Source organism: Heterocephalus glaber, unplaced genomic scaffold (assembly GCF_053883595.1).
Source record: "Heterocephalus glaber isolate CG9 unplaced genomic scaffold, H.glaber_assembly_v1.0 deba00000546, whole genome shotgun sequence".
Classification (NCBI taxonomy): domain Eukaryota; kingdom Metazoa; phylum Chordata; class Mammalia; order Rodentia; family Bathyergidae; genus Heterocephalus; species Heterocephalus glaber.
The window spans coordinates 22,486,387-22,513,092 of NW_028258147.1; the positions used below are offsets into that span (position 1 = coordinate 22,486,387).

At 35.5% G+C, this 26,706-nt stretch overlaps 1 protein-coding gene and 1 long non-coding RNA gene across 2 annotated transcripts; one reads left to right on the forward strand and one right to left on the reverse strand.

The window, feature by feature from the left end:
* Nucleotides 1–618: 618 nt before the first annotated feature.
* LOC110345901 (uncharacterized) lies at nucleotides 619–25,868 on the reverse strand. The gene is made up of 3 exons (XR_002389533.2): nucleotides 25,722–25,868; nucleotides 4,254–4,562; nucleotides 619–723 (listed from the first exon to the last, which is right to left on the reverse strand). It is a non-coding gene; the product is annotated as an uncharacterized LOC110345901 (long non-coding RNA).
* On the forward strand, nucleotides 14,708–16,051 carry Smim30 (small integral membrane protein 30). The gene is made up of 3 exons (XM_087204651.1): nucleotides 14,708–14,798; nucleotides 15,132–15,225; nucleotides 15,653–16,051. The coding sequence occupies exon 3, from the start codon at nucleotides 15,682–15,684 to the stop codon at nucleotides 15,859–15,861; it is 180 nt and encodes a 59-aa protein (XP_087060777.1). The 5' UTR covers nucleotides 14,708–14,798; nucleotides 15,132–15,225; nucleotides 15,653–15,681; the 3' UTR covers nucleotides 15,862–16,051.
* Nucleotides 25,869–26,706: the final 838 nt, after the last annotated feature.

The window sequence follows — 26,706 nt, forward strand, 5'->3', positions numbered from 1 at the left end:
TATGAATATAGTATCCTACTTAAAAAAAAGCCTTTGTTCAACCTGTTTAATATGCACATAATTCCTATTTCTCAAATGTCTTCCTGGAAATGGCTATTTACTCACTTCTAAGTTCAAATATCTACTGTTGTCCCTAATAATCAAATAAGTAAAAGGCAAAATCAGTTACTATAATTGATCAGACTTACCAGATGGTCAAGGTATTAAATGCACTTTCATCAAAATGCTAACACAAGCTTTAAACCCAGTTCTTTGATTCTGAATAGTGTCAATATTCTTTATGGAGAGACTAAGGATATTTTTCCTTAAGGCAAATAAGACTATTTAGTTGAAAATGTTTAATAAAGTCATTTTAATTAGATGTGCATATTAATCATGAAATTGTGCAGAATGACTATTGTTATATTCATTCAGTCATCTTAGTGAAGCTCGTAGTAAGAATGTTTAGAGCACAATAAACAGAGTGGAGAAAATATGCTGGTCAGTATTATTTGAGGTAATTACGGCAGGTAATAGTAAAGATTGTGTCTATCAAAATAAAGCATATTATTCTGTACTCTATATAACCTATTCTTTTCTTCTTGTTATATAGTAACTTAACTTGGAACTGGGAACTAACCTTGCTCAGTATTAACCACACCAATCCCCTCCAAATCAAGAATTATCAACTCCAAGCATACAGTCTGCACATACATGGCTGCAGAGCTTTCACATACTCAGTACCTGCAATAAAATAAACTGGAGTTAGATCATCAGAAATCAGAGAGTTAAAGTGAGTCCGACCTTTTCACACATAATACATAATGTATTTATTTACCCTGTGCGTTTCTCCAACTTTCCCAGGGAAAATAAAGTATCTAAATTTTCCACCAGGAAAGTTTACACATCCTGAGACTTTGCCAATGCCTTACAGTAGCTGAGGATTGGTACTTGTATCTTGTGTGCTAGGCAATACTCAGGATGAAATGAGGCAACAGAATTTGATAAAAAAGAAAATAAATATTTCTATAGCGGTCAAATATTAAAACAAATGTGTATCATAAATCTTTCTTTTTAGTATGTGGTATATATATATTTCAATTTAAGCCAATGCAAAATAAAAAGTGTTAATTATCAACTGGCCAGTTTCAAACTTGAAAAAGTACACATTAATGAGAAAAAATTTGAAGGTAATCTAATGAGTCCAATAAATGTCACAAGGAAAAAATATTACATCCTCCTTACCCAGGAAAGAAACATTTTCTGGTGACAAATCCTATCTGATAATATTTTGATAGTGGTGTTATTTCTATTGCTTTAGAAATGATCTTATCCTGGTGATTTTCTAAAGCATACTATTAATTTACACTCTATATAATCTATTCTTTGCTTCTTGTTGTATAATAACTGAAAGAAATCAGAAAATTGCCTTTTCATAGCTATCCCTCAACACAGGTAATACTATTTCCATTGCTAAAAGTATTCAACATATTCACCTGTATATCCCATGAGTCAAGTGTTCTCTACAAGCGAGGTGTTTTCACTAGCAATATGATTCAAAAGAACAAGAAGTAAGGACTGCCTTTGCAGGTACTCAAAACATGACGGGAACTCTCTCTCCCTCAAGTTGATTGCTTCTAGTAAGGAAAACAATACTGCCTGCATCTATTTAGTGTTAAAAGTACCTCCAAATGCCTTCAAAAAATATAAGGGCTTTTTTCTTGTCAATTCTAATCAACCTTCCTTCCTTCTCTCCTTCCTTTTTCTTCCCTCACTCTCTCCCTTTCTTCATCTTTCCAGCTTGTTTTTTATTGGCCAAATAGTGAAAAAATTTAAAAGATACTAGTAGGTTAAACAATCTGTATGTACTTCAATTCCTATCTCATTCTGCATCCCAAGGCCAATGGATGGTCACACAAGGCAAACCTGTTACCTGTTCATGCTACTCACCCCAACGGGAGTAAAAATTATTCCTATTTCTTATCAATCTGGGTGTCTACTCAAAAGCATAGTAACCTCTTTACTTGTCACTACATCACATCCAATAAGTTACCAAGACCTGCTATTGATTTAATTTTCTTGCTAAAGCTCTCTCAAATATGTGCACTCCTTGCCATTTCCACCAACTTCACCTCAATCCATTCCCCTACAAACTCTTCCTTGTCTCCTTGCTGGTTTTGATGTCTCCCCTGGTCACCCTTTCAATTGCGGTCCATCTGTTTTCCAGAAGCAAACCTGATCAAAGTCTTCCTTAGCTGAAACATTTCAATGCTCACCAGATTCTTAGAAAAAAATCATATAGACCTCCCAAGTAATATTTTTTCAATTAGACCACTGCTTACCTCTTATTCTCCTTATTCTCACAAAATTAGCCTGTGTTTTAGCAATCATAAACTGTAAACAAGTTGGCTAAGTCCTTTGTACCCATTTCCCCCTCTTACCAGAAAACTCTCCTTGATATATTCCTGCCTTTACTCTGATTGATTCTTACTCAATTTATAGAATTCACTTCAGGCATTAACCCCTCCAAGATGACTTCCACCCTTCCAGCCTTGATGCTCACACAGGAAGTGATCATCATCAATGTGGTCACTTTTAGCTGCCTCAGAAATATTTGAGGAAAAAAATGAGGAAATCCATATCACTTTGTTGCATGACTGCCTTGGCTATAACACTTGTGTAGAGGGACCCAAGGTATTAACAAGTTAGCTTCACAGGCCACATTTAATTCTTTGGATACCCATACTTTAACTATATACTCCCAGGCATTCACAAAGGTCCTGTTATCACCAAAGTCCAGTCTTATAAATACAAAATATTTTTTTCCAAAAATCTTAGACATGAATTTGTAAGGAGATCTATTTTTATTAATATAAAAATCAGCATCTATTGTTGCACAGTCCCAGCGACACATAATTGCCTGAAATTGCCTGAAAGCCAATCAACTGCTTCCTTGTCACAGTGATTAGCAACTGTCTGTGTATCAACGAGTGGAGCGTCACACAGATTTAACATGCTTAATGTTATCTACATCTAAATAAATAGGATAACTGCAAGTAAATCTAATAGAAAGAAAAATTACTATTTTCTTAATGATTAATACAAAACTAATTATAGAAGAAAAATAATTTTAGAACCCACTTAAGGTAACTCAAGACACAGAAGTTCATAATATTAACACTGAATTCTGTTACTAGCCAGCTGGCATCAAAACAAAGCCTATTGTCTATTCAATTTAGAAGAATCTCTTGAATAAGGAATCTAAGTTTCACCTTTCAAACATGATCCCTAGTGGGACATGTGGAGGAAGGGCCAATATGTTAGTATTCTCTGCATACTCTGGGGTTCCAGAGATGGCAGGTACGGTGAATATAGTTCTAATTTATCTTTCCAGTAGCAGAAGACCTGCTGCTAACCTGCTCTTCTGTTTCTTATATGGTTGACTGCAGAATACTGTGCCACCTTTACAAGTATGTTGGTACTATGATGATCATCAAGATTCTTTCCTCGGGGTTTTGGGAATGCTGTCTATCAGATATGAGCTCTCTGAAATTACCTCACTTATCCTTAAGTCCTTCTTAGGGGAGAGCCACAGTCAATGGCCAACTCACATAGAGGAATAGAAGTCACCTTACTTCAGTTTAGAACAACTGTAAAAGGACATCCCAGTTCCATACCACTCTCCAGGTTCTTCTGAGGCCACGGTTGCATGATTAGTCTGCTTCTCTGCCCAAATCTCCTGTTTATTTTCTTACAAGAACATTTACTGAGGGCTCTTCTCAAAAACCTTTTACATGAAACTTGTCATCTCAAGAATCTATTTCCAGGTATTTAAATCTAAAATCCAACTGAATAATTGCCTAAAGCAAACATAGTAGCATGCAGTAGTTTTGCTGACTTAGTCATTAGCTGATCTTAGTACCAGTGTTGGTCTTTCAGTAGAGATGTGAACTTAGTCATTGACACAGTGACAATATCTATAATATAATCCATCAGTACCTCACTCCAGTGCCATTTAAATGAGACAAAACTTAGGAAACAATGCATTAGAATTAAAAATTATCTCATTGCTATGGTTTATCCTGAATAATTTTGAGTGCTTGGCAAAAATTTTTGGATAATTTTATCATCACCTAAGTATAAGAGGAGTAATTAGAATTTCTAAGTGAAATTCAAACTAAAAGAGCACAAAAAGAAAAGGACAATAAAAATCATCTATCCACAACAGATTGCCATGACTCAAAGGTATGGAAAATGCATTTAGTTAAACTTACAGAGATCCAGGAGGACTTCTCTGATCAAAATGAATGAGCACAGTAGCATCTTTTTTTCATGTGCTCAGTCTCTTAAGATCACCTTTTGAAATTAATGAAAGGTTGCCATGGAATCAAGTGATTATTTATCCCATCCACTTCTACATTCACAGAGTCTCCACAGATCCCAGGTTTGGGATTTGGGCGGCAGGGCAGGTAGTCTTTGTCGTTGCTGTTCTTGTTTTGACAGCACCATTTTGAAAAATAGAAATCAAGTCAGTTGGTCCACCTAAGGATTCATTTGTCTCAGTGGCAGGCTAAGCTTCTTTTCTAGAAAGCACAAAGGAAACACAAGGAAACAAATAAGTCAAGGCACAGCAGAAAAAAAATGATGATTTAAGAAAATTTATTATATTTAAGTTAGCCATTTCCACACAGAAATAAAAAAAAAAAGGAGGCTTGCCCATGAAATGAATCGCGTTTCCAGTAAATGAAAAACTCTGTCAAGTAAAAACAATTCACTAAGTTAACAGTGGTTTCCTATAACTGATCCTACTCTTCTTGGGGAAGGGACAAATGTAAACGCAGAGGGGACTCATTGGTTTTGACTTTCCTGAGCACAAGGACTCTGGCATTAAATTAGAAGTTAGCTCTCAAAGTAGGCAAATTTTGAACTCCAGCTGGATAAATCAGCTTCTGATTCACGCCAGCTATAGAGAAGCCAGTGAACCTTGTCTCCCCAGATTCCTAACAGTATTCTGTTCATTCTTTTCTGAAATTTGTAATCATGACAATATTTTCTGTCAACTGACAATAGGAGGCTTCCTTTACAAGATGAAAAACATTTCATACAATCAACACTGATCATATTTATTCTTTGACTACATCTAATTTTAGGTTTTACTTCCCTCGGTAGCAAAGCAAATAGATAATGTGATGATCATTGTCGACATACTTTTAGATCTTTATACCGCACATATTTTGGTACTCATACACTCAAAAATTAAACATCCTTTTATATACAATGTTTAGAGAATTTACTATTGCAAAATTAAATCAAAATAGCTCATTTCCTAGAGAATAGAAATATGAAAATCTACATTCGCCTAAGATTTAATCATCCAGAAATATACAATAAAATGACTTGATTTCCAAGTCTATTAAGTTCATCGCTACTAATGGTAGAAAACATTTTGTCGGTATTCCATAACAAATCTTTTTTTTACACTTGATCTTAGCCAAAAGGCCAAGAAGCGATAATAAATCTTTTTCTAAGGACATATTACCTTCAAAAACTTAATCATTTATTTTTTGATCCTCAGATTATATTTTTGTTTATCTATATAAAATACACAGAATCCATTTCTTCTTCTATTCACTTTAGCTAACAAGATAGTTTATGAAATAGCATTAGTTACACAGGATAATGGTAAAATATGAAAATGATATTAATATATCACAAGATATACATATGTATAAATATTTTTGAAATATTAAATTTTGTCTTTTCAGAAATAAAAAATGGCCATTTGTCCTCCTACTTTGGAATAAAGATATCCATTCTGAAATTCTAAAAGTAAAGCTTTAGAAAGATAAACAGCAGTGTGCAGGCACTCTTGAAAGAAGCCTTGTAATGAGCACCAGACAATTAGCTCAGGACTTTGGGATGGCTGAAAGAAGGAAAGAGATTCAGAGAATATGAGATTCCCAAGCAATCTTTAAGAACATCTAATTCAACCATCTTTTTAAAGTCTGAATTCTTTCTACCACATCCCATCAAAGTGTTCATTAAGCCAACTTTCCCATAGATCAGGAGTTCACTGCTCACCAAAGTAGAAAATTCCTTCCCTTACAGGGGGCTAAAATATCCTTATTACTTTTATCAATGGGTCAAAGTAATCTAGAACAGTCTGATTCTTTTCCTTTAGGGTCTCATCTATAAATGGAGGCATCAAAAAAAATAGCAAATGTTTTCAATGAGTCTTCTGGTTTATATTCCAGAGTCTTTCAACTATATCTTTCACTGAGTGTTGTAGTCTCTGCACAATACTAGTTAATATCTAGTTTTTAATGTTTGGCTTAAAATAGAGAACCCATAAAAGAACTCCATACTTCTGAGCCTGTCCAAAACTGAAAAGAGCAATATTACACTCTATTTCTAGATCCCAAGATCACACTCACTGTTTTGGTGGCTATGTTAACCTATTGATCCAAAATGACCTCTATGCTGACTAAAACCTTAAACTTTTAGTCTTTAATGTATTCAAGATGTATTTATGGAATGCCACTCTGTGAGTATTACAATAGTAGGAGCACTATGGGAAATCAGTGTGACTTCACAAAAAGAGATAGGATCCTAGGTTCAAGCCCTCACTTTTTGCTAGTTAGAGCTGTACGACGAAAACACTTGTTAGAGCTACTCAATTTTCATAATAGAGTAATTATCTTGCTACTTGCTGGTCTCAGTTCCAGAGTATATGGATGCTCTTTCTGCCAGCAATTTACAAAGTAGCACTACAGGTTTTCTATGTCCTTCCAAATACCTACTGACAGAAGAAATCTTTAGGAAAGATAGGTCCAGGGCTTTATAAATTCAATCCTTAGTTAATACTATTACCAGAAAAATAAACACTGGTAAACCACAACATAACACCTCTTTGATAACCTCTATTGAATTGCATTTAATGCTTTTTCCTAATCTTTGACAAAAACTTGTTAAAGGAAATAACTATGCAATTCATGACTGCACTGTTACTTTTTAATAACTGAGAATAGTGTCCATTTTGTTATTCAGAATATCTTTCAGTGCTATAGTTTGGTATTCTTTGAGGAATCAGGTGTTTGCATATTTCTAACTATAGAAAACATTAGAATGGTTTCATATATTTAAAAAATTATTTTAAAGAGAGAAATGTAAAGCTATAAGAAATAATGAAAAAATGCTATTCATATTTGTACAAATAACATGAAAAATCTACATTTCACTTTATCAGTAACTGAAAAGTGGTCCTTGAAAGCATTATGGGAAATTCTAATTAGATCTTATTAAAGTACAGTTAATCAATTTAAAGAACATCATTCCATTCCCTCTAGAGCTATTTCCAAATAATCTGCCCAATAATTAATTTTTCCCAAGTAACAAAGGTTCTAAGTTCCTGTGAATTTAAGAACTACCTGGAGAACTTGTTTTAAAGTTGTGCATTTAAAAATAAACTTTCCATATAATTGGGATGCAAGCAAACTACAGAATACACTTGGAGGACAATCTTGCAGAACCAATTTTGGATAACTTGAGTCAACTCTGCCACTCCTTCCTGGGTCCTCTACTGTCTCTATACATCCCTTTTAATAGCCTGGTGACAAAAAATAAGTAGAATATTTATTAAGGGTCTTACTGAGCAAATGAAAAGATTATGTTCCTGCTCTTCCATAGCACACCACATATCACTTGTGTTAACAGGCACACTCACAAAAGCAGTGCCTCACTCCGGATCTCAGAGTGAGGGCAACCACTTATTTTCACTCTTCTGAGAAATGAGAGCTCAAGATGCATTAATGTGGGTCCAAATTACAATCAAATGAAATTGTGAATAGCATTATATGGGACTTTTTCCTCAATTGAACCACTTGCAATCAGTTTTTTAAAAATCCTCTATTCCACTTTTAAAGAATTTTAAGTGGAAAATCTGATGACCTCCTTATTTTTCCAGAAAGTAAGTATTTTTTTCACATTTTTATTACTTATGAACAATTTTAATTCATACAACACTATCTTTAGAAGATATACTGACAAGGAGTCTGCTGTCATAATGAGCTCAGGGAATACATGTATAAATAATTAAATATTACAGGCAAGAGTGAAAAACTTTATTTTTATTTTTGCTCTCTACCTTACCATTTCACAGATTTAAAAAAAATCATTCCATGACACAGAAACTGATGTTCATACCACAAAGTTCTCTACCTGGATCATCTACATGATTTACCAAAAGCAATAAATTTAGAAATCACTGTAACTGAAATTTACAATAAATCTCTGCATACAAGATTCAAATATTCATTCAAGTTTCCAAGATCAATTTAAAAGTCACCCCTTCAAAGACATAAAACTTGGTCCCTACATATATTCCTCCATGTCTAAATTGGCTCTACATGAAAGGCATTATCAAATGAACAAGAGGAGGTATCCAAAGTGAAAATTCAGCATCTCAAAATGAGCAATTTTACTCAGAAAGTGGCCAAACAAATTTCATAAGTCTTAAATTTAAGGAAGTCAAGCTATGACCAGTTGAGGCATGATTCATTTTCCTATGTTATTTGCATTTTCTATCTAGTGAGTTTTAATTTTATAAACTTCATGCTCTGTCTCCATGGTTACCACTTTTTTATCATAATGAACACCTGGTCTATACAGAGGAATTAATATTTCCTCGTGACCTGCACATACTAAATTGTTAATAACCTGTCTATATTTTTGCAGTGACTAATTTAAGCTTTTAACTTCTAGCAACAATTTTCAAAGGGTCCCTGTGACATTTACTCACTCGCCAAACTCAGTTCCCTAGGTAATGATCATCCTTCAATGAATCACCATGAATAGGCTTCAAAGAAAAGTAGACCAATGTTTGAGCCTGTTAACATTTTCCACATAACAGCATGTAGACAATGGTTTAAAAATATAGAGAGATTTTATCATGTGTCCTGGATTGATAGCCTATCACTCACTTGTTTTTTTGTTGTTGTTGTTTTTTGTATTAAATTCTTTTATTGGTATATTGTAGGTATACAACACAATTACATTTCTCATTGGGAATTGTACCTTTATATAATGCATCTTGGTTCTCATTTTTTCCCCATTCCTAGCCCTCCCTTCACGCCCTCCACCCTTCCCTATTTACAAAGACTTTATTTCCATTTTTTCCATTTCTCATCATTTTTCCTTTCCTTTCTTTCCTTTCCCCTGCCCCTCCCACTACCTCTACCCTTTTGGACCTTTTCTTCCTATTTTACATTATCAATTATTCATTCTAATCATTGGTACATTTGAGGTATACAATCTAATGACATTCATTATTGGAAATTTGCACCTTTACATAGTCTCTCTTGGTTCTTATTTTTCACCCTTTCCCAGCCCTCCCTTCAACCCCTCCATTCCTATTTACAAAGATTTTGTTCCTATTTTTCCATTTTCTCATATTAATCCCATTCCCTTCTATCCTTTCCCCTAGCCCTCCCACTTCCTTCCCCTTTGCCCCTTTTCTTCCTATTTCACATTACCTATTTATAGCTAAGTGGATGCACATTGAGGCCATACTCTTAAGTGAAATAAATAGGACACACATGTGTAAATACCGAAGTTTCTCTGGTGTGAGAAAGTGAAAGTGTAAATAAAGACTAAATGTATAATAGGTAATGTCACTCACTTGTTATGTGACCTTGAATAAAGTACTTATCCATGCCTCAATTTTTTCATCTGTAACAGAGGATAATAGCAATATCTACATCATTGGATTATTACATTTGTTAATATGTAGAGTAGTTCCTGGTGCCTATTAGTCACTATTTTAAGAGGTTTTAAATTATAAATGTCAATCAATAAATCTTACCCCATGCTATCATTTGGATATGGTTTATATCTCCAGAGGGACCACTGTGATTAAGGGCTTTGTCCCCAGAATGGCACAGTTGGGAGGTAGTAGAAACTTTGGAAGGTGAGGACTAATGGGAGATCCTTGGGTCATGGAGAGGGCATGCCATCAGAAGGGATTATAGGACACTCATCCCTCTTTCTGACTTCTTATTTAGCCATATAACTTCTTTCACACATGTGCTCCTCTGCCACAATATGACACAGTCAAGAAGAGAGATATTCCTCACCAGAACTAAGCCAATGCCAGCTCTACAACCTTGAATCTCCAAACCTGTGTGCTAAACCAACCTTTTCTGTTTTATAAAGTAACCTGCCTCAAGTATTGTATTATAGTAACTAAAAACCTATATACCACATGCAGCATAAAACCATGTTTACTAAGAATTTTTTCCATAATAAATTTGTTCATGCTCCCATAAAATAAGCTAATCTTGACTTTAAATTTCCTGTCCACTACTATGTATTATTTGATACCCCTATGTTTCTGAAAGTTTCATTCTTTAAGCATCTTTTATTTTTATTTTTTAAAAAAAGTTACTCCTGAATTTCTGAAACTTTTACTCTGATACTAACCGCAGGCATTTTACATGTCCTCTCATTTAATCTCCATATGAAATCCTATGAAAACTGGTAAATCCTATGAAGACTTCCTAAATATAGATGAGAAAACTCAAGTTTTTAAGAAGTCAATACTTTCATCTTTCCCTATTTGAAATGCCTATTATCAGAAAGAAAAAAAATTTTAAATGCTGCTGAGAATACAGAGAAAGGGGAGCTCTTATTTCCTGTTGGAAGCTAACAAATCTGATTGCATAAAAGTGAAGAATAGAACAGTGATCACTAGAGATGGAAAGGAGAAAGACAGAGTTTGAATAATGGGTGCCAAAATACAATTAGATGGCAGGAATTAGCTCCAGTATTCTACAGAATAGCTGAGTGGCTATGGTTTACAACAATTTATTATGTATTTCAAAATAACTTCAAGAGAAGAGTCCAAAGGCTGTCAACACATATATGTGACACATGTTTTAGGAGATAGAAATGCTAATTACTATGATATGATTATTGCAAAATTATATGCATATATCCAGGTATCATAATGTTTTTCATAAGTATGTACAAAGAGTGAAGTTAGATAATATGTATGAGTTCATAAAACTAATAAATAGCAGGTGTTAATTTTAGGTCAAACATTGACAGCCTCCAAAGTCTATGTTCAGCCAAGCTCATTACCATGGATAAAGTGCTAAGTAGAGAGATAATCTTACATCTTTTTAAAATAATGTTTGGCCCATACAGCATTCCTAACTGACTCCCACAAGACAAGTAATATAATACTATATTTCTGTGTGTAGAGTTCCTCTGTTTTTCTGGATGATACAGGTTTATGAGTGTAATTGACTTTCACATAACTGAAGCTCATTGGTGTTAGTCAGCACCGCATCCCTCTACGGGCTCTAGATTGTGCCCAGACTCATCCCAAAAATGACTTTTTTCATCTCTCGTAAGCACTGTAAAGTACTAGCATAAGAGTTATTTAGCTTCAGTAGGTGTTGGCATTTTTTTTTAGCAACTGAATGAAACCAGAAAATATGGCTTATGCTATCCTATTAGCCTAATGATTAATTAGCCTAACATAATACTCTCCGTGGCCCATGTCCTATTATTTATAGGAAATACTGACTAGCTCCAGGTTGGTCCTTTTTCAGTTCTAAAGCTCCAGTAAAATGTCTCTATTCACTTGGCTTGCTTCAATTGCTAAAAAGGAAGACTGCGGTTTGTTAATCCTTGACACTCACCAGTTTCTGCAAAAGCCTGATGTCAGCCTATACTGCCTCCTCTGATGGATTCCAGGGGTGCCTTCCTTCAGGATCTAGCCCTGACTCACTTCCAACAGTTATAAAATGAGAAGAAGCCACTTCTTTCTTCTCTGAAACCACCTCTAATTTAGAGGAAGTTAAGAAATTTTTCCCTTCATTTCTCAGACAAGTGATTAAAGTAGTGTTGTTTCTGAGTATCACTGACTACCAGTGATCTCTATTTTAGTGAAAGACGGTATTAGCTTAGATTTTCTTCATCTAAAAAACTAAATTCTCAATTTGATCACCCTAGTATTTAATGTAGTGACCCAGGGATCTCAATCAACATTTGTTGTCAAGATTCTGGGGTCTCAGGTAGGAAATAGGGAACATTATATCCATGTTTCTGAACAAAATACATTCCTTTTTAGATGTTACTGCCTCTTATAGTTACATAGACATAAAATCTTGCTAGAAAAATTGTTATGGAAAAGACGTGAGATCGAAATTTTGAGTAAAGATTCAAAATAAATTCAGTCTAAATATCTTCATAGTTTGGCCCAAAAGCAGAATTTTTTCTTATGTAGTAATTTCTACTATGAAGAAAATATGAATGAGTACATATTGCTCAAACTCTGATCTTACACTAACTTCATTCATCCATGATTTAAATAACAAAATATCTACTAAAGTATCGATCATGCTAGGAACTGTTCTAGTAACTGAGAATTCATTAGTGAACGAGATAGTAGCACTTCCTACCTCTCAGGGAATTTTCATTTTAATGTATTTGTTTATGTACTAAACACATAAAAATACTTAATGTAATTTCAGTTATTAGTAGACAGTATTTGCAAAAAAAAAAAAAAAGGAGGGGAAACTAAAGAGTTTGTTTTGTTTTCAATGAGACATTCAGAAAAGGAAGTAAGGTTTGAATGGAACTCAGCAATGTTGAGAAAAGCAATCATGACAATGTCCATGGAAAAAGTATTATTGGCACAGAAAAGATCAAGGGCAAAGTCCACAGAAAAAAAAAATCAGCATTATTAGCATGCTTAAGGAACAACAGAAATAGGGAGTGTGGCTGGAATGAAAGGAGTGGTGCGATGGCATCACAAAGGCAGGCAGAGGCTGGAATATGCGGGGACTTGTGAGTCTTGGCAAGGAGCTTGGACTTCTGCCTAATGTGATAAAATTGCAGGGTCATGAGGAAAGGCATAAATGACTGGAGTTTTCTAAGATGACTAGTTAGGGTGGTAAGACAGAAAACTGAAAGGTAGAATACCACCTGATTTGAAAATGAGGACTGTCAGGAAGCACACAAAAGCACATACAGCACTGCCTTTGTCCAATTGCCTGACTGGGGTCGGTACTGATTAGGAAAACTTAAGCAATTTTACTTTAATACTATTTGGGTTCAAAACATCCCTGAAGCACTTCTGCCACACTTTTACAGATGGGCTAAATCACTGATTGATCTCTTACTACCCTAATTTAAAGAAAAAGCATGTTAACTATCCATAGATTCTTCAACCTTGAAACCAAACCATCAGTGTTGACAAACCTAGAAATAAGTCTTTAACAATACTAACTTTAGTGTGCAGACTTTAGCTAACTGTAATAAACAGAGAAAAATAAAATCTCCCAAATGTTAATATTAAGATGTAAGAGAATATTTTGGAAGACACAAAAAATTGTTTCTATTTTTTAAAAAAGTAGTTGATTAGAAAGGTACAAAACCAAATGTAGCACAAGACGGATGAGGCAATTAATGAGAACTTGTTAAAATAATCAAATTTAAGAGAAGAAATATTGGTATTACTGTGCAATTATCCTCAGACTTCCAACTTGTTGGACACATTGGTTTATTTGGCACCTCTTAGTCTTTCATAAAATCTTGTTGGCATATTTATCTAATCAAATTACTATTAGCTAATGTTACTCAGCACTGTTGACTATATGTTAGGCACCGAGAATATAAAACTTTGCCATCTAGAGAGACCAAGAATGTATATGAAAAAGGATCCAACAACACAAGAATACATGATGATTATGGGCATTGAAATAAATGTACCTGCAATATCTGCAAGACTTTCAAGCAGGGCAGGAGACTACCACTAACTTGCCACATAATTTTCAATGTGAGAGGTCAAATAGTCAAGTCCCTAAAATTGAATAAGCTCAAAAGATAAGATGACTAGAAAGATATAGTAAGGACTTCACAAATATAACTTCGAAAGAACCTTTCAGAATGAGTTAAGGATTAGATAATTCATTATATGGTTTAAAAATGATAACCTGACATTTTATAAATATTTGGGAATATCTAGGAGTGGGAGAGGTTATCTCATAAAACCAAGATGGAGGGCTGGGGATTTAGCTCAGTGGTTCCGGCTCCTGCCTCTCAAGCACAAGGTCCCGAGTTCGATCCCCAGTACCAAAAAAAAAAAAAAAAAAAAAAAAAGGAGAAAGAATCACTGAACTGCACTGCACTCTTGCAAAAAAGAATCTCAGAATTCTATAACCTGAGTCCTCAGAAATGTTCTGCTTATGTAGCTTAAATCTTTTTTGCTAAAGTTTGTCTTTTGCACCACAAATATTTTAAATTATTTTCCAAAATGTTTTATTAAAGTGTATATTTTCCTCATTGGTTCAATGAATTAACAAATACCCTAAGGCACATTAGAAATCTGGTGACAGGAATTTCTCTGCTTCAGAAATGTGGGAAGCCTCTGGTTTAAAGGCATCAGAAATAGTTGACTCTACTAGGTTTCCCTCTCCGCGTTAAGTCTTCATTTCAGTCAAAGAAAAAGGTATAACTCCTTGTGAATGTAGAAGCCCTGAGAAGGGGGAGAAAACATGTGCTATCATTACCTTTAGCAGAGCTTTTGGATAAACAATATCACCACTCATTTAACACCAACAAAGAGCTTCCAGTAAGGAAGCCCCGGGAGCGGGGCTCTGTGAGACTCCTAAGTACAGAACCCTCACACCCTCAGCCAGTTACAGCCAAGCGCGCCGGTGCATCGCGGGAGTCGTAGGCAGTGGGGATTCTGGGAAATGTAGTCTGGAGACTCCACCCTCATCGCCATTCCTGTAATGGCTGCTTCCCAGAAGGTAATGTACCAATTTAGCTCTGAGGATACTTGGATTGTCCCATGTATTTGTAAAACGGGGCAAATTTGCGCCTTGCTGGGCCAAAGGAGGGATTCTTTTTCAAATCTTTGTACCAGATCCTGGAATAAACTCGTTTCTCGGCTCAGTTCCTTTTAGTTTTTCTATGTAGGAGAATTGATCAACTTTAAATCTAGTTCCCCTCTTCTTGGACAAACTGTTTTCTCTACACATTACCCATTTCCCTCTTTTCCATACAGTTTCTCCGCTCTGTACTGACTGTGGTTTTCTCTTTAAAACAGTAATTTTTAAATCCTTCCCACCCTACTGTAATAGGCGGTGTCACGTATCACTTCTTAGCCTCAGCGTCCGGAGATCCCGAAAGGGAGAATTTCAAGTCAGATAGAATTTTACATATATCATTTCTTTGGTAAGTCTTAATTACTCACAACTTCACAGGGCTATATATTGTGTAACTTTAGCCAGATTTGTGTCATTTCCTAGACGAGAGAGACATTAAGAAAATACAATTTTTACTCCGTAGGATATTTTAAATTTCCGAGTATTTTGTACATTTTTTTCTGTTCTTAATTCCGTTCTGCTTTGTAATTTGTTTTATGCATACGTTCTTGGCATTCCTATTGAATTGCAGGAGCCAAGGTACTGTCATGAGATTATCTTCAAATGACTGTCTTTTTACTTTCTCGGTTGGGTTTTTCATCTGTAAAATGAGATGTACAGTATCTAAAATGATTCATAAACTTAGAGATTGGGTGGACTGTTATTTGTCATTTATTGTTATTCGAAAAGGTAAGAATTTTTAATGGATCCTTTTTGTTTCCATGTTTAATTTCTAGGAACCTTCAGCCTTCTGCATCCCGACATCATGACCGCAGTTTCAACACAGTTGTTCTTAGTGGTCATTTCACTACTTCTGATTCTGCCTGTTGTTGAAGCAGTAGAAGCTGGAGATGCAATTGCTCTCTTGTTAGGTGTGGTTCTCAGCATTACAGGCATTTGTGCTTGCTTAGGGGTGTATGCACGAAAGAGAAATGGACAAATATGACTTTTAAGGGCCTCCTGATGCAAACTCCACCCTGAAAACCTTTGTACTACTGAGACCCAACCTGAGCTTTGGTCTCTAAAGTTACCAAGAAATAGTCAGTAGGGTTTTTCACATTCTTGGTTGTTTCTGATAGAAGGTAAACAAATCAGTATTTGTTAAGTGGGGAAAAATGTTTTCTTTATAACAAATAATGCACTGAAAAATGCAGCCAATAGTTTGTTACTTAGAAAGCAGGTCAAAGATTTAACATGGCTTTAAAATGGATAAGTAATATTTCATAGTTTCAGAATTACTAGAGCACATGAATTAGGACTAAAGAAGCTTTTGCCCAGAATTTCCCAAATCATCAGTGTTTAGCTCCAATCACTGCCTCCTGAAATGTTGAGTCTTTTTCTTCATGTTTTCAGATTTTTATTTTATTTTGCAAGTTAATATTGTACTTAGACATCAAACAGCCAAAAATTGAAATTTTTATCTCTGGGGGAGAAAGTTTAGAAAAAGAATATATTCAACTTATCTAATATTGGAATGAAGAAAAGATTTAATTTTTTTTTTACAAAACCCTTTATATTGACAATAAAATGGAAAAATAATTTACTGTAATAATACCTTTAATATTGAGTGAAATCAATATTCACTGAGAAGTACAGTACTATATTAAATATAAATCATGTTGTAAGTGTGTGGTGTTTATTTCTGTTTATTTTGGGTAATTTTTATCTGTGTACAGTTTGTATAATCTGAGTACAGAAGTATGGGTTGCCTTACCTTATCACTAACTTGAAGAGACTATCAGTGAGAAGTGGATAATATTGAGGTAGGAAAGGGCCCTGGTAGAAAATCTACAGATAACAGAAAGAAGGAGTAATGACCTGTGCTAATTTGCAAACCAGCCAAATAATACATGAATATATACCTTCTGTGACTTAGCTGCTTATAGAGCCCTCAAACCAGCAACATTGTTTACCTGGGGATTAGTTAGAAATGCAGACTTTAGAACCTACTCATAATTGGATCAGAATCAATTTGTTGAGCCTAAGATAACTTGTGTGTTATTACAGTTTCAATAAGACTGCTGCAACTTACTAGAACTCAGAAATCATTATAGGCACTTGACAAACTTTTGATTCCCAAAACCCTCTCCTGGGATACCAATGGGGTAAAGCCTGGAATTCTGTTTAACAAGGGTCTTTCAGTGATTCATTGAATTCCAATGATGGAGCCAGCATAAAATAGTCTTAGTAAATCAGACTGATTTATGGTTTCACTGGTAATAGGAAGTTAAATCTCTAGCTCTCTAGGTGACATTAAGAGCCTCAGTTTTCATCAGAAAACAAGCAGCAGCAAATAAAATCCAATTTACAGTGTGTTTCTCCAAGAGTAAGCTGACCTGGTTTGCATGGGAGATATGGCAAAGAGTATAAGGAGTGAAGAACACTCAATAAAGATAAGGTTACTAATGGATCAGCTTTTGTCAAAGCTGTTTTTTTTTTTTCCATCAGAGAAAGCAGTAACACTCAGATAAATTGGCAGTTACAAGTTATAATTAATAGAGCTTGATTTTGCATGCTTTTTTTTGGTGGGAGGAATGGTGCAAATTGTAAAATCACTTTATCTCCCTTACAAGCCCACTGGTACTGATTTAGAGAGGCTATTGGTTCTTCCCAAGTATAAACTTTTTCACTGGAATAGGTGATATTTTAAAAAAAGTACATTTTAAATCACAGTACAGTAGTCATTCAGTCACCTGGTTTTTAAATCTTCAAAAAAAACAAAAAAACTGCAAACATTCTTTATTGAATGTTTATTTCCAGAAGTTTCTAACTGGAATTAGAAAACTCATTTTCCTGTTTTCCCATTAGGGAGTTCTTGGGAAGCCTGCAAGAATTCCTCATGGATATGATAGGAATAATGTCTTCTAAAAATATCTTCATTTCTTGCCTAAGTTGAATTACATGGTTTTGGCTGAGGATTTAGCTCAGTGGTTCTGCTACCTGCCCCGAATGCACAAGGACCCGAGTTAGATCCCCGGTAGCAAAGGAAAAAAAAAGAATTATATCGTTTTGCCTCAAAATAGCAGAAACTCTTAAAACTTCTAGTGATCACCTCCCTTGAGAATCAGGAAAGCTGTTGTATTTTTTCCTAGAAAAGTAGTGATATATGCTAGCATTTTTTTAGATTAATTTCAGATAATTCACAGAGCTGAAGTCCAGGAATCCTGAAATGGAAATTTCTTATATTCCTTTTTTTCCCAACTTTTCTAGATTTTTTTTTTCAATTCTAGAATTCCTAGATTTATTTTGATAGGTAATACCTGCTGTGGAGCAGTTACAAGAACATGATTGCTAAGAATCCCCCACGTATTCAGCAGAATTTGTAAATGTATATAGTAAATGGTCTCTGTGTGTTGGCTTAAGTTCAGTTAAAAAGGCGGAAGACTAACAGATGGAATCAACAAATGAAGAATTTAAGATCCTTGCCAGTAGTTAATATTTCTTTTTTTTTCTTCTTATTTTAACCTTCCTTTTCCCCTAATGCCAAAAGTGCATCATTTCTCTCTGTTTTCATGACTTTGTCTCTAGTTTTCACACATTTGATTAGAATATATCTTGGTGTGATCTTTGTGTTTATCTAGTTTGGGGTTTGCTCGGTTTCTTGAATGTGTAGGTTTGTCTTTTCTCAAAGTTCGTAAATTTTCAGCCGTCGTTTCTTCAAATACTTTCTCCGCCTAACTCTCCTCTCTTTTTCTAGGACTCCAGTGACCCAATGATAGATCTTTTGTTATAGACCCATGTATTCCGAAAACTCCTTTCATTTCTTCAGCCATGTTTCCATAATTTGTGTTCTATCCTCAACTTCACTAATTCTGCTGTTGTATTTTTTAGTTCAAAATATATCATTTGATTTCTCTTACCTCCCTCTATTTCTTTACAGAAACTTTTTTTTCATTTGGTTCAAGCATGTTTGTGATTGTTTGTTGAAAGACCTTTCTGATGACAATCGAAATCATTGTCAGGTAATTGTAACATCTGCGTCATTGCCATGTTAGCACTTGTATGAATTGAACCATGGATCTTTGCTAAGTAACATGAAAAAAATTTAGTCACTGCTTGCATTTTTTAAGGAGATTCAGGGAATTTAGTTTTGCCTCTTCACGGGAATAACAGATCTGGTCCATAGTCTACCAGAATATTTGTCAAAAATATTCTGACATATCTTATTAAAAGTCATAAAACTTATTTAATATTTGTCTCCTACATTGGGGAGTGGAAAAGAAGCTTCTAGTTTGATTGAATAATCCTAGATAGAGTTTTCACACTTAACATGAAAATGGTCAAATCAATGAATATTTTCAGAATAATATATTTAATTTTTTCCTTATATTAATAACTTCCTAAATGTAGTAATTTTCCTAAATGTGTTCTGTGATTAAATAATATACATCTAATATCTAAGTGCAAAAAACCAAAGAGCAGAAAAATATGTGATTGATGCAAAAATAAAAAATGTGGTCTAATTTCTCATTGAACTGTAGTATCAGCGCTATAATACCCCTTTGATATTTCTGCTGAATCTTTTATATATGGATAATTAAAAATTTGAAAATATTAGTAGTTCATAATCTGAAATAATAAGAAGAAATGTTATATACAAGAGTGTTAATTATTCGTAAAGGGCTAATCATGTAGCACTTTGTTAAACACTGGGATTGTAAATACCATATTCCCCAATATTAATCAAGATAATTAGACTGGATAAATGTGCATAAATCACTTAACAAAAGAATTTAGAAACAGCCATGATTAAGAACAGAAACTATATCTTAGTACAGGTCTGTTAGAACAACTTTTTTATTTTGGCACAAATTATCAGGGCATTTTGATAAAACAATTGTATGAGTCTTGGTGTGATGTGTGCTAACTTGCTTTTTTTAATCAACACTTTGCAAGACATCAACAATTCTCTTTAGGAAAAAAAAAGTCAGCTATCAAGCAATTGACCTTGAGCTAATAATTTAACCTCCATAATTCATCTGTAAAATTATGTCAGTAATCTCTAAAAGGCTTCCTAGTGATAGAATTTTGTGGCACCGTAAAAATATTTTTTTTAATTTCAAAAATAATAAGGTCTAATGTATTAAAAATATTATAATTATCCATTTTCAGTTAGAAGCTATGAGGAACTGATTTCCTTTTTGAATTCCTCACTGAAAACTAGTCATTTGGTACATTTTGGGGTTTCAATTCAGTAAAGCAGGGGCAGCTCATTTTCTGTACAGAACAAATAGGATTGTCTCAGGAAGAATAAAAACAAACCAAAATCCTGCCACCCCTGTTCACAACAAATAGCCCACGTACTTATTGGTATCAGGCCAGAGGTTGCCGAGAACAAGCAATCTTACAGTACATATTCAGTCTTTTATGGCAGGTACTACCGGTAAGATTCAACAAACAGCATCTTTCCAGTGGCAAGACAGACATTTTGAGAAGATCCCTGGCATCTTCAAACCATCTCTAAATCCGTGGAATCCACCTCCAAATTATCCCTAGGATCCACCCATTTCTCTCCATCTTACTGTGTTCCTACTATTGTGATTATGTAGGTAAGATCCACAGCAGCCCTTAGCTGGTCTTGTAATCTCTAATCTTATTTCTCTGCAATCTTCTAAACACAGTGATGAACTGCTTTAAAAGCTGGGCTCTCACCATGTTGACCAGGCTAACCTTGAACTTTAGGGCTCAAGCTATCCTTGTACCTCAGCCCTCCAAGTAACTAGGATTACAGATACACTCCACTAGCAGCACCACCACCACCTTCTCCTGCCCCCACCATAGTGAACTTCATCAAACATAGATTCCATCTTGTTACACTCCAGTTCAAAACTTAATCAGATTTCTTCTTTTTGTGAACTCTTAGGAAGAAAGCATTGTTTGATCTACCCTTGTTTCCTCCTCATATTTCTCCAGTCTCATCTATGTTCACAACCCCTAAACTATCTTGCATTAAATTGTTTTAGCTTTGTAGGTAATACTATGTGTGTTCTTTCGCCCTCCTACCTACCCCCTAATCTCCCTACATTCCCTCCTCTCTAAGTGCAGTGCTTCTTCCTCTGCCTGTAGTTGTTTTCCCCAGGGCTCCTGCCTTACTCCTACCTCCTTTGGCTTGAACAGGACTTTTTTTTTTCCAGCCTCTCTCACCATGCACTAAACTAAAACCAAGATGGATTACAGATCTAAATATTAAAACAGAAATGCTGAACTGGCTGGAACAGTGGTTACGTAGAACTCTTGAATACATTGGTGTAGCAAAAGATTTTATGAACAAAAACCTCAGTTGCCCATGAACTAGCACAAATGATCAACAAGTAGGATCTCTTCTTATTAAAAAAAAAAAAAATCTTCTACGCAACAAGAGAAACCACCAGCAGTGTGAAGAGACAACCCACTATGTGGGAAAATTTTTTCACCTGCTCTTCCTCAGACAAAGGTCTACTGTCTTGAATCTATAAAGAACTTAAAAAAATCAGACGTCCCAAATTTAAAGACCCAATCCAAAAATGGACATCTAAAATAAACAGACATTTGTCAAAGAAATAGAAATAGCAAATAAACACATGAAAAATGTTCAACATCATTGGTCATTTGAGAGATGCAAGTGAAAACAACACTGAGATTCAACCTCACCCCAGAAAGAATGGCTGCTATCATGAAATCAACCAATAACAGCCCTGCTGGCAGGGCTGTGGGGAAAGAGGAACCCTGCTCCACTGCTGGTGGGAGTGTAGACTGATGCAACCACTGTGGAAATCAGTATGAAGATACCTCAAAGAACTAGGACTACAGGTCCCATTTGACCCAGCTATTCCCCTGCTGGGTATCTTGCCCAAAGAATTAAAAGAATCAAACCACAGTGATATATGTGCACCCATGTTCATAGCAGCACAATTTGTAATAGCTAAAATTTGGAACCAGCCCAATTGCCCATCAACTGGGGACAGGATAAAGAAAATGTGGGGTTTTTAAAAAATAAAATGGAGTACTGTTCAGCCATAAAAATAAGAAATTAGAGATATTTATAGCTAAATGGATGTACATTGAAATGATACTCTTAAGTGAAATAAATAGGACACACATGTGTAAACACTGAATAGTTTCTCTAATGTGAGAAAGTGAAAGTGTAAATAAGAACTAAAAGTTAGATAATTTGAAATAGGAAGAAAAGGGGCAATGGGGAAGAGGAAGTGGGAGGGGTAGGGGAAAGGAAAGAAGGCAATGGAATTAATATCAAAAAATGGAGGGCTGGGGCTTTAGTTCAGTGGTTTCGCCGCCTGCTGCGCAAGCTCAAGGACCCGAGTTCGATCCCCTGTACCAAAAAAAAAAAAAAATGGAAACACAGTCTTTGTAAATAGGGAGGGATGAAGGGGTTGAAGGGAGGGCAGGGAAATGTGGAAAAAATAAGAACCAAGAGAGATTATGTAAAGGTGCAAATGTCCAATGATGAATGTCATTATATTGTATACCTAAAATATACCAATAAAATTAAATCTAAAGAAAAGAATAGATGAGATGAATTTTCACTTTTGCTTTTATTTGTGGAAAAAACAAGAAGAAAGCACAACAAAAAAATATATACTATATCCAGTTAGAATCCATGCCAGCTTTAACAAGCCTCCTCGCTACCATGCAGTCTTTTTAAAATTTACCCAACATACCTTCTTTGAGACTAACACTTCCCCCTCTCTCTTCAATGCCTCAATTTCTATCCTCAATAAGTTAGTTCATTTAAATAAGCATTTATTGGGCAAGATTTAGTTTCACTGAAATTAAGAGTCAAAATGGAGAGAGAATAGGTATAAAGGTAAAGATGACCTGGCTCACTACCTACTTGGACAGAGAGATGCTGCCTAAGGGTTGCTGCTCTCTACCTCTAACTTCTGACAAAGTCCCACACTTCCCAGAAGGATATTCCCCTTCCATATCTTGGACACTTGTTTTGGACTAAATGTTCATTTCCCCCTGAAATTTGTGTTGTAAAAAGTTCATGAAGGTGGAGTCCTCATGAATGTTATTAGTACCCTTATAAAAAGAGAAGACACAGCAACATTTTTGCTTCCTCTCTTTTTCTCTCTGTCTCTGTCTGTCTGTCTGTCTCTCTCTCTGTCTCCCTCCCTCCCTGTTTCTCTTTCTCCTCTTTTTCCTTTTCTCCTTGCCTTCCTCCTTCTCTCTTCCCTTCTCTCCCTCCTTAACCTTTCTTCTTCCATCCCTCTCTCCCTCCTGTCTACCATGAGAGGAGGGCACAAGGAGAAGACCTCCATAAGTCAGGAAGAAGACCCCCCTGCATCCTGATCTTGGACTTTTCAGGCTATAGAACTATGAAAAATAAATGTCTGTTGTTCAAGCCATGCAGGCTATGATACTGTGTTATAAGACCACTATCTTACATCATTCAAAACTTTGTTTAACCCAACTTCCTCAACTTCACAATCCCAAAACACACACACACACACACACACACACACAATTTTTCTGATTATGTGATGATAATAACAATAACACCTAACATTTATGGGACATTTATTATGTAAAAATATTGTGCTAAGATATACAAACAGTTATCTCTTTTAATCCCTATCATAAACCAGTGAGTTAGGTACTACTTTTCTCCATAGTATCCATGGAAAACACAAGCACAAAGAAGATGTAATTTCTCCCAATCTGACGTAGCTAACATTGATGGGGCTAGATTTAAACCATTGCTGTCTCCACAGCCCATGGATCCCTCTTTCCCAAATGCATAAGCTTGGGGAGGGCAAAGAACAGTCACGCCTTCTCCTACCATCCAGTTGAGCCATTTTCCAGTGTTTTTTTCTTGGTCATGGTATACTGACATTTTTAAAATTTACTACTTGTGTTAGTTATTTTTCTCTTGACACCCAAAGCTAGAGGGGAAGGGGCTTATTTGGCTTACAGTTCATAGAGGTTTCAGCTCATAGTTGGATGGCTCCAAGACAGAGATGGGAAACAGACATTGCAGAGGAGAAACAACATGGTCTGCACAAGTTAGCAAATGCAACAAGGGACTCTAACAGCATCTTTCTGCCTCTTTTATCTTATTCAGACTACTGGGATTAGGGCCCTGCCAAACTAATCACTCACATGTAGTAGTTTAGTAATCACATCCCCTTAACCCTAGCATCACACATTCCAGATTCAACTACCTCTGATAAAGAAAGTCCCACCTCATTCCCATGAGGCTTTGGGGTAACATCTAAACACAGACCATAACACTGCTCATCCTTTCTCTTTCCTTTTACTTCATTCATTGTTATTCATTTACTTAGCTATATTAATGTAATAAATGATGAGAATACAGATACAAAAATCACAATACAGTTTTCAAGGTACTTACTGCAAATAGAGAAGAAAAGATATTTATAAATATTACTAAGTGTGATGTATTATTTACCATTAAAAGTACAGGAACAGGCCGGGGATTTAGCTCAGTGGTCCTGCCACCTGCCTCAAAAGTGCAAGGTCCTGAGTTCAAGCCACAGTACCAAAAAAAAAAAAAAAGTACAGGAACACATCTAGGGAAGTGCTGAGAAGCAAATGTGAATAAATCTGAAACACTTCTGACTTTTTGTGCGGAAAGAATACTGGTAACCTAAAGGTCACTCAAATGGCCTCTCCCTAATTCATTTCCTTTGTGGTCTTTCTCAAGTGCTTGACACTTGATCACCTTCTTGGAGCCACCTGCTCTTTTTGTCTTTGGTATTACATTCTCTCATTCATTTACACAATGAGTATATATTAAGCACCTATTCAATGTTAAACTCCCATATGTGTGGCTAAGACAGATGTTTAAAAAAATAACTATATGTTGATGATAGTGATACTGAGACCAATAAAGTGTCATAAGGAAATAGGAAGGGATGAGTGGGAAGGAATGCTGTTTTACTGAGGATGCTCAGGGAGGTCGCATGATCAGGTGATACATGCAGAGAGATCTGAAGGAAGAAAAGGACTGAGCTAGTGTTTGGCTAAAGGAAATGTGTACGCACAGAGAGAACAGCAAGTCCTGAAATAGGCTGTGCTTAGTGTATTTAAAGAACAGCAAAAAGTAAGGAAGCTACTGATGTAGATGAGTTCAGAATGTTACCCAAACACCAGACTGGGAAAGTCATGGCAAGGACTTTGCCTCCTGTTTTGAGAATGATGAGAAGCTTCAAGGGGTTTCTGGAAGACAATAGATGTGCCCTAATTTGATGTTTTAAATGAATCACTGTGCTTTGTAGGATTAGCTACAGACTGGCAAGGATACTAGACAGAGACCCATTCAGAGGCTATGGCAGTGGCTTTAGGAAGAGAAGGTGGTGGTTTTGTCAAAGGAGCTAAAGGGAAAGGGCTGAGGATGTTTGGATTCCTTTCCTTCTACTTCTCTACTAATCCTTTGTTTTCTTTGTAACTGGCTTTTCTTGATTTTCTGATACCTTAAAGTTCATTCATTCCTCAAGTCTTGGACTTTGATCTTCTCTTATTCCCATACTCTCTCTCTTAGAGAATTTATCTATCTCTATACTACCCTTCTGAAAATGTGGTCCTAGCTCTTCCACTATGAAACACTTCTATACACTAGCTGTGACTTTTTCCAGATTTACATTTGAAAGCAGCTAGTGCTTATAGATGATGCTATGTGAATGGCCAGTTGTGAACTCATATTTATTTACTAAAATTAAACTCAACTTTTGTCAAAATTGAATTCCTTGTCAGATTTCTTTGTGTGTATGTAACCATCAAACTCCTAGCCAGCCAACCTTAAACTTGTTCTAACCCCAAACTGAGCCTGTAATTCTGACCTACCTTGGTTCTTTCTCTGTACAGTAGTTATTCCATTGGCTGTTCTTTAGCACTTGTGCCTGGACAACTTTTCATAAGCTCAGGTGTCTTAGAATTATGAAAGTCTCTGGCTGTCATCAAACTGGAAAGGAGAACAAACCACAGGTACTAAATCAGTGTTTCACAACTGTGTTAATTAGATACCTCAGTTCTATAGAGAAATCTCAGCAGCTGACAAATGAAACAATAAAAGACCAATAGAGTTTGGCTCTAGCCTCCACCTCCAGTTCCCCTTCATCCCAAGCAGCTCCACTGTTAGTTGTTTTATATGTAATTTCAAAGTATTATCAATATGGAAAAAAGATTGTACTACTTCTTTAATTTTTTTTTCAAAAAACACTGTTAGATAAGATCCTTATACTGCAAGATACTTCTTGCTCTAAAATTCAAATTCTAGACACTCTAGCAACACTGTTATGAACATAGTATTGAAAAAGAAATTCTTAAATTAGACTTCTACTTAAATTCATCTTACATCAATTCTGGCTCTAGCAATGTGAAGGATTTCAGTGAATTTAAGGTAAAAACTTAGGAATCATTCTGAGTTTTCTGAAAGTCAACAGGGGGCAATGTAATAAACCTATAAGGATCCAGAGTATCTGTAATGAAGTTGGAGAATGTTTAGAAGTTTGTAGAATCCCAACCCTCTTCCCAAACTGAAGCACATTATGGTAATTTGTTTTCTACATCCCTTTTGTAGGTAAACACAGAAAATCTACAAACAGTGAGAGTTTCTGTGCTACTATGTTCCCTGGTAATTTGAACTCTTTGGCTTTTTCTTTTTATTTCATGCAACACTGCAAAAGTAAGTAAACAAATAGTTTTTAATATTTGTTCCAATTACAAGTGAAACTAGCGGCTTTGGCCTTTGTAGTGCAAAAGATGCAATGCAGTGTAATGAGTTGTGGTTAGGTCTAAAGGGGACAGGCTGATGAGAAGAACTGTGCAG

Excerpts from the sequence above, each read along its gene's own strand:
- Smim30 (XM_087204651.1), top strand. The coding sequence starts at position 15,682 with ATGACCGCAGTTTCAACACAGTTGTTCTTAGTGGTCATTTCACTACTT.